The 16,812-nt window shown below is 35.2% G+C and overlaps 1 protein-coding gene across 1 annotated transcript in view; it reads right to left on the bottom strand.

Annotated features, from left to right (window-relative positions):
• LOC140846653 (bromodomain adjacent to zinc finger domain protein 2B-like) overlaps positions 1–16,812 on the bottom strand; it is a 115,523-nt gene that overhangs the window by 46,049 nt on the left and 52,662 nt on the right. The window contains exons 6-9 of the mRNA XM_073224033.1: positions 12,969–13,061; positions 12,792–12,853; positions 9,532–9,597; positions 413–478 (exon numbers count right to left, since the gene is read on the bottom strand). Of these exons, the coding sequence (XP_073080134.1) occupies positions 413–478; positions 9,532–9,597; positions 12,792–12,853; positions 12,969–13,061 (287 nt within the window). The remainder of the gene's footprint in view (positions 1–412; positions 479–9,531; positions 9,598–12,791; positions 12,854–12,968; positions 13,062–16,812) is intronic.

The raw sequence follows: 16,812 nt of genomic DNA, 5'->3' as shown, positions 1-16,812 counted from the left end.
CTCAGAAAACAAACCTGGTTAAACTGTTTCCACATTGAACATTTACTTCTACTTTTGGAATGTTTCATTTCTAAATGAAAAGCAGGTATCTGACTATAAGACTTAATGACATTTTGAAAAGTAGAGAGCACGAGTTTTAGCATATGATCTTTATGACTATATTGGCTATTGAGAGGTTTCCCCTTTCTTTTTTTTTCCTTTACTTATTTCCTGGATTTTTACTATTAGGATTAGATAAACTTGCCTAGTAAGGTTCAGAGAGGTCCTTATTCTACGCATTATGTTTACAGATAATTTGTGATGGGCATGTTAATGTGTATGAGTGAGAGAACATACTGATAAAATTTTCATTTTGCAGACTTTAAAATACATGACTGTATTACTTTAATCATATCAAATTTAAGAATTCTACCTCTAGAATTTGCTGGGCTCGACGTTCTTTTTCCATTCTGATTTGTTGTATTCTCCTAATTCTTTCCTGTAGGAAAAATTATGACAATCGAAGATAATAAACTAAATATCTAGGTGGAAGGTATTTAAGTGGAATCAAATAATTAAAGATATAAGTACAGATTTACCAAAGGGTGCCCATGCTGGATATAAATTTTAATTATTTACTTTAACATTATATATATGCCACCTGTCTTAAATTGGTATGACTTTATAAAAATGTCTCAAAACAATTTTAAAATACAAATGCTAAATAAGCATATACAAACAACATAAACCAAGCTCATTAAACTCAAGTCTTTATAAATATTTGCAAGTACAAGTAATACTCATTCGGAAATAAATATTCGACAGACAAGTAGGATAAAACAGTCTAAATCAGGACACCTAAGGCTAATACTGAGTTACTGTCACTCATTGCATGAACATGAAAAAAAAACAACTACTCTTGCATAAAACAGGTGAGGCACTTGCTCTTTTTCTCACTGTCACAATTAAATTAAAAATGCTTAAAAAAGTGCACAGTACATCACGATTGTATGTATTAACAATTGCCGTAACATGATAAATGACATTACTTTCAATAACTACAGTAAGCCAATTACAGAAATAATTTCTAATAACTTATAAGTGGTGCTCATGTTATCTAAATATTATGTACTAGTTATTGTTTGAATTCAGCAATCTAAATTTTGATAGTTACATTTTCATTTTAAAAATTCACTGCATATGCTATAAGCACATCATTAACAATTTTAAATTCATAAATCCCTTTGAAGGTCCTAAATTGACACTGATGAGGATAGTTTAAAAAAAATACACCTAAAATGCCCTACTTGTAAATTGCAGCTATCCTAGGATTTTCAGAGCCGACACATTTTATACTACTGTGTATTACTATACCCACCCCTATATTTCTAGATGCTAGTTGTACCTTTTGAAGCTATACTTTAATACATTTTTATTTCTTTTTTTGCATTGATGTTATTGATCCCCTGTAGGGATTCACTGCAGGATAATGAGATTTCTGTAATTTCTGTTGTGATTTTAGAAGACTGATCACATTCTATGATTTTGCTGTGATCCTAGGTTTTGAATATAATAGCTCACCAAAAATAAACATACAAGTGTATCTTTTATTTTATTTCCAAGTCTTAGAGAAGGTTGCACTTGATCCACATTTGAAATATTTATTTAGAGTAGAAATTGAGACCAAAGTATACTCTGAATTTAATCTTTATTCAAGTCAACAAAAGTCATTCACTATTCTCTTAAGTACAGAAATAGGTATAGAACCTTGGACTTAACTCACCCAGTGTAGAGAGCTTTGTTTTTACTCTGAGTGATTTATAAAGATGTACATACATATATTTGGTAGTGCTTTCATTAGCAATAGCAGAGATAAACATTACTTATAAATCATTACAGGGGAAGGAGCCAAGATGGCGGCGGGAGTAGAGTGGAGGATACCTCCTCCAAAAACCATATATATTTTTGAAACTAGAACAAATACAACTATCCCTAAAAGAAAGACCAGAAGATACAGGACAACAGGCAGGCTACATCCACACCTGCGAGAACTGAGTGCCTCCAAAGGGGGTAAGAAGGAATCCGCAGCCCAGCAGGACCCGAGTGTCCCTCAACTCAGCTCACGATGGAAGGAGAGGAGTCGGAGCGGGAGGGGGAGAGAGCCCAGGACTGCTGAATGCCCAGCCCCAGCCATCCGCACCAGGAGCACAGACACACAGCGTGTGGGGACCTGGATGCTAGAGAAACAGGACAGTAAAACCTGCGAGCTGTCCCTGCAGCCTGCGTCCCTTGGACAAAGAAAAGGAAGAGCTTTCTGGAAGTCTTCAAGGGACAGGACCCTCACAGATGGAAGCGCCCCAGTGCAATCAGCCCAGTAACTTGGAATCCCGCGGAACTCAGGGCGCCCTAACCCCCTCGGAGGCAGTGCAGCTCAGAGGCCCCTCACGGTGATAAACAGCCTCCATCCCATTTCCTCTCCGACGGGGCTCCGCCATAGCAGAACAGTAGCCTGAGGCCAGCAAAGCCCACGGTAGCAGAGCAGAGCTTCCTGCACAACCACTGGGCAAGAATAAGAAACCCTGTCTGCGGGCAGCTGCCCAGCAGGAGCCGCTAGGGGTCGCCGTTCTCCCAGGAGAGGAAGGCCACAAACCAGCAAGAAGGGTCATTCTCCCACCCGATATTCATGCCAGCTCCCCACAACTACCACTTCTGCCATGAAAAGACAGAAGAATTTGATACAGACCAGACTAACCTAGACATCCTCCCCTGAGAAGGAACCTGGGGAGATAGACCTAACCAATCTCCCTGAAAAAGAATTCAAAATAAAGGTCATAACCATGCTGACGGATCTATAGAGAAATATGCAAGAGCTAAGGGATGAAGTCCGGAGGGAGATTACAGAAGTAAAACAATCTCTGGAAGGACTTAAGAGCAAACTGGATGAGGTGCAAGAGGCCATTAATGGAATAGAAATCAGAGAACAAGAAGGCAGAGAGGCTGAAGCAGAGAGAGATAAAAGGATGTCCAGGAATGAAAGAATATGAACAGAACTGTGTGGCCAATTCAAATGGAACAATATCCGCATTATAGGGGTTCCAGAAGAAGAAGAGAGAGAAAAGGGGATAGAAAGTATCCTTGTAGAAATAATTGCTGAAAACTTCCCAAAACTGGGGGAGGAAATAGTTGCTCAGACCAGACAGGCACACAGAACTCCAAAGAGGACAACACCAAGACACATAATAATTAAAATGGCAAAGATCAAGGCCAAGGACATAGTTTTAAAGGCAGCTAGAGAGAGGAAAAAGGTCACCTACAGGGAAAACCCACCAGGCTATCATCAGACTTCTCAGCAGAAACCTTACAGGCCAGAAGAGAATGGCATGATATATTTAATGCAATGAAACAGAAGGGCCTTGAACCAAGAATACTCTATCCAGCACGATTATCATTTAAATATGAAGGAGGGATTAAACAATTCCCAGACAAGCAAAAGTTGAGGGAATTTACTTCCACAAACCGCCTTCACAGGGTATTGTAGAGGGACAGCTCTAGACGGGAGCACTACCAAGGCTAAACAGCTGTCACCAGAGAAAATAAAATAACAGCAAAGAAACCGGACCAACCAAATACTAACAAAAGGCAAAAAATAAAATCAACTACACACAAAACCAGTTAAAGGAAACACAAAAGAGCACAGAATAAAACACCCAACATACCAAGAATGGAGGAGGAAGAATAAGAAGAATTAAAGAATCACCAGACAGTGTCTACAATTGCTCAATAAGCAAGTGAACTTAGGCAGTAAGATACTAAAGAAGCTAACCTTGAACCTTTGGTAACCACAAATCTAAAGCCTGCAATGGCAGTAGAGTACATGTCTTTCAGTAATCACTGTACGTGTAAATGGACTCAATGCACCAATCAAAAGACACAGAGTAACAGAATGGATAAAAAAGCAAGACCCACCTATTTGCTTGCAAGAGACCCACCTCAAACCCAAAGACATGCACAGACTAAAAGTCAAGGGATGGAAAATGATATTCCATGCAAACAACAGGGAGAAAAAAGCACGTGTGGAAGTACTAGTAGCAGACAAAATAGACTTAAAAACAAAGGAAGTCACAAGAGGTAAAGAAGGACATTACATAATGATAAAGGGGTCAGTGCAACAAGAGGACATAACCATTATAAATATATATGCACCCAATGCAGGAGCACCAGCATATGTGAAACAAATACTAACAAAACTAAAAGGAGGAAATAGAATGCAATGCATTCATTTTGGGAGACTTCAACACACCACTTACTCCAAAGGATAGATGCACCAGACAGAAAATAAGTAAGGACACAGAGGCACTGAACAACACACTACAACAGATGGACCTAACAGACATCTAGACAACTCTAGATCCAAAAGAACAGGATACACAGTCTTCTCAAGTGCACATGGAACATTCTCCAGAATAGTCCACATACTAGGCCACAAGAAGAGCCTCAGTAAATTCAAAAAGATTGAAATTTTACCAACCAACTTTTCAGACAACAAAGGAATAAAACTAGAAATAAATCGTACAAAGAAAGCAAAAAGGCTCATAAGCACATGGAGGCTTAACAACATGCTCCTAAATAATCAATGGATCAACGACTATATTAATATAGAGATCAAGCAATATATGGAAACAAATGACAACAAAACAATGTCCCAAGTTCTGTGGGATGCAACGAAAGCAGTCTTAAGAGGAAAGTATATAGCAATCCAGGCATATTTAAAGAAGGAAGAACAATCCCAAATGAATAGTCTAACGTCACAATTATTTAAATTGGAAAAGGAAGAACAAATGAGGCCTAAAGTCAGCAGAAGGAGGGACATAATAAAGATCAGAGAATAAATAAAATTGAGAAGAACAAAATAGAAAAAAAAATCAATGAAACCAAGTGCTGGTTCTTTGAGAAAATAAACCAAATAGATAAGCCTCTTGCCACATTTATTAAGAGAAAAAGAGAATCAACACACATCCACAGCACGGGAAACGAGAAAGGAAAAATCACCATGGACCCCATAGAAATACAAAGAATAATTAGAGAATACTATGAAAACCTACATGCTAACAAGCTGGATATCCTAGAAGAAATGGACTTCTTAGAAAAATACAACCTTCCAAGAATGACCAAGGAAAGAGTCACAAAAATTAAACAAACCAATTACCAGGAAAGAAATTGAAGCGGTCATCAAAAAACTTACCAGGAACAAAACCCCTGGGCCAGACGGATTTACTTCTGAATTTTATCAGACATACAGAGAAGACACAATTCCCATTCTACTTAGTTTTCCAAAAAATAGTAGAGGAGGAAATACTCCCAAACTCATTCTATGAAGCCAACTTCACGCTAATATCAAAACCAGGCAAAGACCTCACACCAAGAAAGAGTATTACACACCAGTATCTCTAATGAACGTAGATGCAAAAATAGTCAGCAAAATACTAGCAAACCAAATTCAAAAATACATCAAGAGGATCATACACCACGACCAAGTGGGATTCATCCCAGGGATGCAGGGATGGTACAACATTCGAATATCAACCAACATCATCCACCACATCAACAAAAAGGACAAACACCACATGAGCATCTCCATAGATCCTGAAAAAGCATTCAACAAAATTCAACATACATTCATGATAAAAACTCTCAGTAAAATGGATATAGAGGGCAAGTACCTCAACATAATAAAGGCAATATATGACATGCCCGCAGCCAACATCATACATAATAGTGAGAAGCTGAAAGCTTTTTCTCTGAGATCAGGAACAAGACAGGGATGCCCATTCTCCCAAGTGCTATTTAACATAATACTGGAGGTCCTAGTAATGGCAATTACACAAAACAAAGAAATACAAGGAATTCAAACTGGTAAAGAAGAGGTTAAATTGTCACTACTGGCAGATGACATGATACTGTACAAAAAAAAACCCTAAAGACCCACTCCAAAACTACTAGATCTGATATTGCAATACAGCAAAGTTGCAGGATACAAAATTAACATACAGACATCTGTGCCTTTCCTATACACTAACAATGAACTAATAGAAAGAGAAATCAGGAAAACAATTTCATTCACAACTGCAACAAAAAGAATAAAATACCTAGGAATAAACCTAATCAAGGAAGTGAAAGACTTAGAACCTGAAAACTATAAGACACTCCTAAGAGAGATTAAAGAGGATACTAGCAAATGGAAACTCATCCCATGCTCTTGGCTAGGAAGAATTAATATCGTCAAAATGGCCATCCTGCCCAAGGCAATATACAGATTCAATGCAATCCCTATCAAATTACCAACAACTTTCCTCAACGAACTGGAACAAATAGTTCCAGTCTAACTGGAACAAAGACCCCGAATAGCCAAAGCAATCCTCAGAAGGTAGAATAAAGTGGGGGGGATCTCGCTCCCCAACTTCAAGCTCTACTACAAAGCCACAGTATTCAAAAACTAGACAACTACATGTAAGAGAATGGAACCAGATTATTGTCTAACCCCATACAAAAGCGGAAACAGAATGGATCACAGATCTGATTGTAAGTCATGAAACCATAAAATTCTTTAAAGAAAACATAGGCAAAACTTTCTTGGACATAAACACAAGCAATTTCTTCATGAACATATCTCCCCAGGCAAGGGAAACAAAAAGCAAAAATGAAAAAGTGGGACTATATCAAGTTGAAATCTTCTGTACAGCAAAGGACACCATCATTAGAATAGGAAGGTACCCTACAGTATGGGAGAATATATTCAAACATGACAGATCAATGACAGGTTGACGTCTAAAATATATAAAGAGCTCACCCACATCAACAAAAATTAAGGGAATAATCCAATGAAAAAATGAGCAGAGGAGTTCAACAGTTCATCAAAGAAGAAATTCAGATGGCCAACAGACACATGAAAAGATGCTCCACATCGCTTGTCATCAGAGAAATGCAAATTAAAAGCACAATGAGACACCACCTCACACCAGTAAGGATGGCCACCATCCAAAAGACAAACAACAAATGTTGGCGAGGTTGTGGAGAAAGGGGAACCCTCCTACACTGCTGGTGGGAATGTAAATTAATTCAACCATTGTGGAATGCAGTATGGATGTTCTTCAGAGAGCTCAAAATAGACATACATTTGACCCAGGAATTCCACTTCTGGGAATTTACCCTAAGAATGAAGCAGCCCAGATTGAAAAAGACAGATGCACCCCTACGTTTATCGCAGCACTATTTACAATAGCCAAGAAATGGAAGCAACCTAACTGTCCATCAGTAGATGGATGGATAAAGAAGAGGTGGTACATATACACAGTGGAGCATTATTCAGCCATAAGAACAAAACAAATCTACCATTGGCAACAACATGGATGGAGCTAGAGGGTATTATGCTCAGTGAAATAAGCCAGCCGGAGAAAGACAAGTACCAAATGATTTCACTCATATGTGGAGTATAAGAACAAAGAAAAACTGAAGGAACAAAACAGCAGCAGAAGCACAGAACCCAGGAATGGACTAACAGTTACCAAAGGGAAGGACGGATGAAAAGGGAGGGATAAGGGCGGGTGAAAAATAAAGGGGGCATTACGATTAGCATGTATAACGTGGGGTGGGGGCACGGGGAGGGCTGTGCAACGCAGAGAAGACAAGTAGTGATTCCACAACATCTTACTACGCTGATGGACAGTGACTGTAATGGGGTTTGTTGGGGGGACTTGGTGAAGGAGAGAGGCTAGTAAACATAATGTTCTTCATGTCATTGTAGATTAAGGATAACAAAATAAAATGAAAAATTAAAAACTCTGACTGTCCTCTAAATTTACCTGTTTTCGTTTCTCAGCCTCCAATAATTTGGCTTTTGCAGCTTTTTCCCTCTTTATCCTTTTAGCCTGTGCATATAAAATAGGTCCAAAGTCATGTAACAGCACCACTACAACCTGAATATAACCTCAGACTTGAAAATGGAGCTCCATGCCTCACAATGTAAAAAACCGTATGTAACATGCATGTAGACAATTACAGATTTCCCCTCAGTTTGTTACATTTAACATACTAATAATATCATTTCTAATGTATAGATTATAATTAGGATATACAAAAATATTCTTAAATTCATAAGTGCATGTCAGGTTTTCTTCTTCATACTCTGTAAAAAGTCTGAAATAATTTGAGTATTATTTTACCTTAAAATTAAATCACAGAAAAAATGGTTTTATGGCATTTTTTGCTTTTTGTCTAATTTTTTAAAGTAAAACATGATAACTGTAACAAATTTAGAAAACGGTAGATTTTAACGATAAAGGTTAAAGGACAAATAAGTAACATTTAAAAATGCACATGTCTACTTTATTTGAAGTTTCTTTTGTAATACCTAAAATTTGAGATAAATCCATTACTTACATAACTTAAATGAAACATTAAACCCGATTTAACCTACTGTGGTTAAATTCAAGGTTTTTTTCTCTAATATAGTGGAAACATAACCTTTAATGAAGCACATTCTGAATATCAAGCTCATGCTATCAAATTTGAGCTTTATAATCTTAAAGTTATTAACTAGTAGCAATTGCGAATGTACTTTAACATTTTCAATTTGGAAGGTTTTAAAATTAATTTGAAATGGGTAAGGGAATATGTGTATATATTTTTAGAAGGAAAAAACCTGTAACTGTGAAAACCTCAGCTAACCGCATTCCTCAGGGAATAAGCCAATTTTTCTGGCAACAGTTTCCTGAACAGCTAAGGGTTTGGGTTATAATAATTCTCAACATTAAAAAGTTTATTTTGGACAAAAGTACTTTGGATAATTTTGAGACATATACACGTACAGCTTAGACACAGTACACTTAACATAATCTCGCTTTTTCTTGAGGACTTGGGCAGTTATTCTTGACATCAGTTACTATACTACACAGTTTGATAACAGAAATGCCTTTTGGCCATTAAGGTGTTGAAAATTGCTTCCTATTTAACTACCAGATTACAGATGTTGCGAGGCTTTGGAGTTTCTGTTTTTCCTATTTTCCCTTGCTGTCTTTTAGCTATTCCTTTTGCTGTTGCCAGCATGTCCTTGAGCCCTATTCTGTCAGCCCAGTTCTGTCAGAACTCAGAAAACAAACCTGGTTCAACTGTTTCCACATTGAACATTTACTTCTACTTTTGGAATGTTTCATTTCTAAATGAAAAGCAGGTATCTGACTCTAAGACTTAATGACGTTTTGAAAAGTAAAGAACATGAGTTTTAGCATATGATCTTTATGACTATATTGGCTATTGAGAGGTTTCCCCTTTCTTTTTTTTCCTTTACTTATTTCCTGGATTTTTACTATTAGGATTAGATAAACTTGCCTAGTAAGGTTCAGGGAGGTCCTTATTCTACACATTATGTTTACAGATAATTTGTGATGGGCATGTTAATGTGTATGAGTGAGAGAACATACTCATAAAATTTTCATTTTTCAGACTTTAAAATACATGACTATATTACTTTAACCATATCAAATTTAAGAATTCTACCTCTAGAATTTGCTGGGCTCGAAGTTCTTTTTCCATTCTGAGTTGTTGTATTCTCCTAATTCTTTCCTGTAGGAAAAAGTACGACAATTTAAGATAATAAACTAAATATCTAGGTGGAAGGTATTTAACTGGAATCAAATAATTAAAGATATAAGTACAGATTTACCAAAGGGTGCCCATGTTGGATATAAATTTTAATTATTTACTTTGACATTACATATATGCCACCTGTCTTAAGTTGGTATGTCTGTATAAAATGTCTCAAAACAATTTTAAAATACAAATGCTAAATAAGTATATAGAAACAACATAAACCAAGCTGATTATACTCAAGTCTCAATAAATATTAGCAAGTACAAGTAATACTCATTCAGAAATAAATATTGGACAGACAAGTAGGATAAAACAGTCCATCAGGAAATCACGACACCTAAGGCTAGTCCTGAGTTACTGTCACTCATTGCATGAACTTGAACAAATAGAACTACTCTTGCATAAAATAGGGGAGGCACTTGCTCTTATTCTCACTGTCACAATTAAATTAAAAACGCTTAAAAAAGTGCACAGTACATCATGATCGTACGAAGTGTTAACAATTGCCATAACATGATAAATGGCATTACTTTCAATAAGTACAGTAAGCCAAATACAGAAATAATTTCTAATAACTTATAAGTGGTGCTCACATTATCTAAATGTAATGTAGTAGTTATTGTTTGAATTCAGCAATCTACATTTTGATAACGTTACATTTTCATTTTAAAAAATCATTGCGTATGCTATAAGCACATAGTTAACAATTTCACATTCATAAATCCCTTTGAAAGTCCCAAATTGGCACTGATGAGGATAGTTTTAAAAAAATACACCTAAATTGCCCTACTTGTAAATTGCAGCTATCCTAGGATTTTCAGAGCCAACACATTTTATACTACTGTATATTACTATACCCACCCCTATTTCCAGATGCTAGTTGTACCTTTTGAAGCTATACTTTAATACATTTTTATTTCTTTTTTTGCATTGATCTTATTGATCCCCTGTAGGGATTCACTGCAGGATAATGAGATTTCTGTAATTTCTGTTGTGATTTTAGAAGACTGATCACATTCTATGATTTTGCTGATTGTGATCCTGGGTTTTGATTATAGCTCACCAAAACTAAAAATACAAGGGTATCTTATGTTTTATTTCCAAGTCTTAGAGAAGGTTGCACTTGATCCACATTTGAAATATTTATTTAGATTAGAACTTGAGACCTAAGTATACTCTGAATTTAATCTTTAATCAAGTCAACAAAAGTCATTCATTATTCTCTTAAGCACAGAAATAGGTATAGAACCTTGGACTTAACTCACCCAGTGTAGAGCTTTGTTTTCGTCTGAGTTATTTATATAGATGTACATTGGCAGTACTTTCATTAGGAATATCAGAAATAAACATTATTTATAAATTATTATGATATGTGTTCACCTTATAATACTGAGTATCCATCCAATGAACTGGGCATTTTATATAAAGTAGTTAATTGATCATTTAAAAAAATAACAATACAGGATTTGAAATTATCTTCTTTTCACCTAAGAGAAAATTGAAGCTCCTAGAAAATAAATATTCTGCCTACAGTCAAACAGTGAGTGCAGAGCCCTGGTCAGTTCCCACTGCCTCTGCTCCTGCTTCGTAGTAATGCCTCTGGACACTTCCAGAAAACTGCCTGGAGCACTGTCGGGTGGTATTTTTGACCTACTAGGTGAAAAAAATAATCTCGAGGATGAGAAACACATGCTGCTATTTTAATTATTTTATTCTAGATCTACTGCAAACTTTAAAATAGACTCTGCACAACTTTGTAATTTACTTTGCTGGCAATTAGGAGTAAATCAGATGGTAATCTAAGACTAGTCTCAGACAAGCATCTTGATCAACGTCTAATATCAGTTCACTTGTATTACTGCTCCTGGAACCTTGGAAAATCAATTTTTTTTTTTTTTGATGAGTAGCACACTATGTAGGCTTAGGTCACACAAAGCCTAATCTGAAATCCTAATGAGATATAACTGGTCTCAAGCCATTTGGAAATAGGATAAACTATTAAAAACTGTAACAGAAACAACAGTATTTCAGCTTCAAATGAACTTATTTTCACATATACTGTAGTAGGCAATAAATATTTACAGTATTTTAATAAATATATTCATCACACTATATATTTTAAAGTCAACCTTACAGTGTCTTTAGCAGTTACAATTAACAAAGAATTCAAGTTTACATTAATTTACAGTAAGAGAGTATACCAAACGTTCTGATGTTTTGTATCTATCTTTTAGAAAGCAAGCATTTGCTTTGTGCCAGTCACTGTGGTAGGCACTTTACATTCATTCAATGTTCACATAATACAATTGTTTTTCTTTTACAGTGGAGGAAATCAAGGCTGAGAGGTTAACTAATTCATCTAAGGTCATAAATTATTAAATAGGAGAGCCGATATTTAACTCTACAAATGACCTGCATGCGTGACTACAAATTCTAAATTCTCTCTCAATTCTACTTCAACTCTAATCATACTACTTTAGTCAATACTGAAAGTATTTGAATAAATGTATTCATTACATTATTAGAGATAACCACATCAAAAACAAACCAAGCCATTATTTAGCAGCTTTATATAACAACTGACTCAGAAATAACTACTTGCAGTTTAAAATTTTTAAAAGAATAATACTTCCTCCCATTTCCTTTTTGCTTTAATAGTTAGATGAGTATGTGGAGATAGGAGAGTAGTTTACACTATTCCCATCTTAGAGGAAGTTGAGTATATTCCCATGTAGGCTTTATCTGTAAGAGTTAAAAAATTATTTCATCTATCTATATTTAATTTTAAAAACTACACAGAGGAAAGCACTGGATAAAACACTGCATATGCGAAAATAATGCTTTCTCATTTTGGGGGGATAATTTTTAAACATTCAGAAGCAATGGGACCAAATCTTCAAAGTTGTTCAAGATGTTAATTTACATTCAGTCTATCAGGATACTAAAAGTACTTACATAATTGTATTGTTTGGTATCATTTCTTTAGAGACTTGGTTTAAAATTGAGGTGAATTTTAAATAAAGGTAGATGACAACTCTCTAAATAAGATATATAACAAGTATGAAAGTTATTTCATAAATCCAGTAAGAATAATGTACATATACACATAAGTAAATCGACTCCCAAAGTACCACCTGTTATAAAACCAGTTCAGCGCATGAACATACCTGTTGTTTCATAATCTTTATCTGCTCTTTTTGCTGTCGCTTCTCCTCAGCAGCCGTTATTGCTGTGATGAAAAGCCAAAACACAGGTATCGTCAGAAAAGGAACAAAGAAGAGAAGCCTCCTGTGAACTCCCCAGTACTCACTCTTCAAGTTTATGTTTTCGTTTAACTCACTCACCTTGTTGTTTTTTAGCTTCTTTGGCAATGCGAGCCTGTTCCTGCTTTTGGAGTTTTTTCAAAAGCTTTATTTGTGCAGCTTGTCGGGCTTTTTCTGAAAAATACAAAATTTCAAGGAATACTTTTAACAACTTTACCTGTTAACCTAAAAACAATTAACTATGTGAATGGCATCATGATAAAGGACATACTTTTTAAGAAAATTGTTTAAAGTTAGATACCAGGTAGAAAAAAGGTTTGGCAGAAAGTACCATGCTTACTTCCTTTAGAAATTGCCCAACTTTTTCATCACATACAGCCCCATACACAGAAGCACACAAAAAGGATGCTTCTCTTAATCCTCATCACAGAAGCTAATTTTAATTTAAGTACATTTTTTTTCACATTTCACATAATCCCTGTTTAGGAGGAAAGTAGCTGCTAATATGTAAAACGAATGATTTAGCTTCAGTCTTAAAAATAACAATAAAGCAAAAGAACTCAAAATAGAATACAAAGCCCCTCCCCCAAACATACTATTTCACTCAGCTATAAAAATGGTAAAGTTTCTGAATCCAGTGATAATTTCATTTATGAAAGAGGGACTAAATCTAAATAAAAATAATACAGAATATCAACAAGGTTTAAGGACAATCTAGTTCTCATTATTTTTAAGGACAAATGTATGAAACTGGGAGAGATCTACATAATTAGTGACCCCAATTCTTCATTCCTCCCTTTATCCATGTTACTTGCAAATGCGACTTTGCAGTTCCTTTCATCAAGAAGTGAAATTTACTGTCTTGTCCCTTGATACGAACTTCACACATGTGATCTTTGGCCAACAGGATGTTAGCAGTTGTGACTCCAAGTGTAAGTTTGAGAGTGTACTCTGTACTACTCCAAGTGTAGTTTCACTCTTCTGTCTTGACCTTTATTATCAGGACATGTTAAGGCTACGCTGCCAGAGGCTGGGACACAGGGAGTCAGCTGACTCCACACACGTGAACAAAGCCAGGCAACATCAGTAGAGCTGCCTCAACCTTACCTCCAGTGGACTCTATCAGCCTAACCAATTACCACGTGGCACTGTTCACCACTGAGGTTTTGCGGGTGCCTGTTTCCCAGCATTACTGTGGCAATAGGTGACTGATACAGAAAGCTTGTAATGTCATGCTTTCTTCTGCTGGCAAACTTGGTCAGAATACTTCTAACTATAAAAGTGGTCTATCATAATATCACTTACAAAATCACTCTAAAATACTTAACATTAGATATTGCTTTATATTTTGTAACAGATGAAGAGTTTTAAGAAACCTATATATTATATTCTCACTAGTAATGAATATACTTGACTAAAACCCAAATCACTTGAACTCTACTAATAATTTCCACCATTTATTGAACTGCCATATTAAATTTACATGATCTTGTTTAATCTTCATAACAACCTTATAGGATATGCAAAATTATACCCAGGTTACAAATGAAATAACTAAGGCTCACAGAGGTTAAATTGCAGAGCCAAGATATAAACCCACGTCTTTCTGACTCCAGGTCTATATATGCTACTAGTCCTAAAAATCTTTAAGAAAATTTAAATGCCTTGAGATTTTACAAAGAACTTAACCATATGTTCTGTGACAGTTGAGAAACTCTGTAATGTATATGGTGTGTATTTGTGTGTGAATATTTTCAGCAATTTCAAACTCTACACAGGTGCACAGTTAACTTTTATTTTTAAACCCTTGGGACAGAAAAACACTAAGAAGTTCAACTCGCTATCTTTTCACTTTAGCAAGGAAGACATAATTTTGGTAAGTCATTAAAAATTCATATAGCTTAAAATTTTTTATTATGAGCAGTTAGAGAAGATGGGAAAAATAGGTTAAAAAATCAGGCACGCTATGGAGGAAGTCCGAGAAGTTAAGAGGCACAGAAACTTCACCCAGGCTCTGGGGAATCAGCTACTACCAGCATCTCATTTATTTGGTTTATGACTGTTGAATATTATCTGGTATGACTAACTTTTGAAATGTTAACTTGACAAGTATCTTTTATGGTTTAGGAGATTACTTTCTTAAATATCAAAAAGAAAAGTTTATTTTTGAAATAAAGTGTTTAAATATGTCTAAACCAGCATGTATCTAACAATTGGCAGCCCTTTCCTTCTGCAGTGGCCTATCTTAAAACAATGAAGCATTGTACAGCAATGCATTTCAGATTCTATGATCAATAAAATTGACTGGTATATTATTAGATATATTAGAGCATTTCAGATATTAACAGTATTGGTCAATTGACAAGCTAGTTTGTTTATACAGTTTGAAAGTCTTTTTTATATTCAAACTGTCAGATTCTTATCTATATTCTCTGAGAAGATACAGAGCTCTCATTTCACATTCAAAATCCACATTTATTTTATTGTTCTAGACCTTCCTTCAAATTAAGTCGTTTTACAAGCCTAGATGAGTCCAACTAGGATAATAAAATATGAAAGAAACTTATAGAATCTCCACTGACAACACCCCAAAATGTTAATGTAGAAGTCTTTTAGAATAAAAGGGGTGGATAAGGTGACTCATTTCTACTTTCTTTCCTTCCCAAGAAACATGCATATTATACCAAACATACTTGTAAATATTAATAACATTTACTTACATTAACTATTTAATATTTATATACATGTTGAGAAAAAACATGCACATAGGTCAAAGGTAACAATTTACAAAATGCAATATAATACAAGGGAGAGCTACGTCATAGAATACAAACCAATTTGAAATCTAAAAGGGGAGAAAACACTGGGTAAAAGTTGAGTAATTACCTTCTATTTTGTTAAAATAAAATTTAGTTAATTTTGCAAATATGAAGTTGCCATTTTGAATACTAAGTATGAATGGTACTTGTGATAGATATGCAAAACAGGCGTGAAAATCCCTTGCTTTGGTTATCAGTTAATTTCAAGCTTTTCTATTTTATGTAAAAAATGCACACTTCCCACTATTATACATTCTTCAGAAAAGTCAGTGGTTTATTGACAATACTAATTTTAAAAATTCATCATGTATGTATATATCTTCATATATTAACATTTTTTAAACCTTCTCTAGTAACTATCTAGGAGAGATTAAAATCTTAATAGTAACCCAATGAAATAACACAAAAAGTATTAAATTAACATACTAAAGGAGAGAAAAACTTACAGGACATTAAGTTACAGGTCAGGCAGTTAACTTATATGCCACTGGTGGAAGTATGAATTGAACAACCTCTTTGGAGACAATATTTGCCTGCTTTCCACCAAAATTGAAAATGCACATACCCTTGGAGTAGAGATTCTATCTCTAAAATTTTATACTGTGGATAGCCATACCTGTCAAAGCATGAAGATATGTGTAATGTTTTTATTGCAGCATTGTTTGCGACAGCAAAGGTGAGGAAGCAGCTGAAACACTCACCAAAGGAGACTGAGTAAGGGAAGTGTGGTAGAGCCATACCTTGCCTCACCTACTATTCAGACACTGGAAGTGTAAGGTTGATTTTTAAGTGCTGTATAGAAAGATGCTCAAGAAAAATTAAGTGGAAAAAAACAAAGCTGAATGGTATATACACCAGTAAGTTCATTTATTTTAGAAATCAAAAAGAACATATACATATATGAACATCACATATGCATGTGTACACATAAGTATGTGTTTGAATGTGTGTCTGTGACTGTATGTACACACTTCTGGATAGACTACCAAAAACCTGTTATGATCCAACTTGTGAGTGTCTTTTATTTTAAAGTCAGTGAGAGTCAATGTCTTATTTTAAAGCATTATGCTCTATGAGTTTTTATCATGCATACTTGTTTTATAATG

This window comes from Manis javanica, chromosome 16, assembly GCF_040802235.1.
Source record: "Manis javanica isolate MJ-LG chromosome 16, MJ_LKY, whole genome shotgun sequence".
NCBI classification, from domain to species: domain Eukaryota; kingdom Metazoa; phylum Chordata; class Mammalia; order Pholidota; family Manidae; genus Manis; species Manis javanica.
This window is presented reverse-complemented; position numbering and strand designations above follow the sequence as displayed.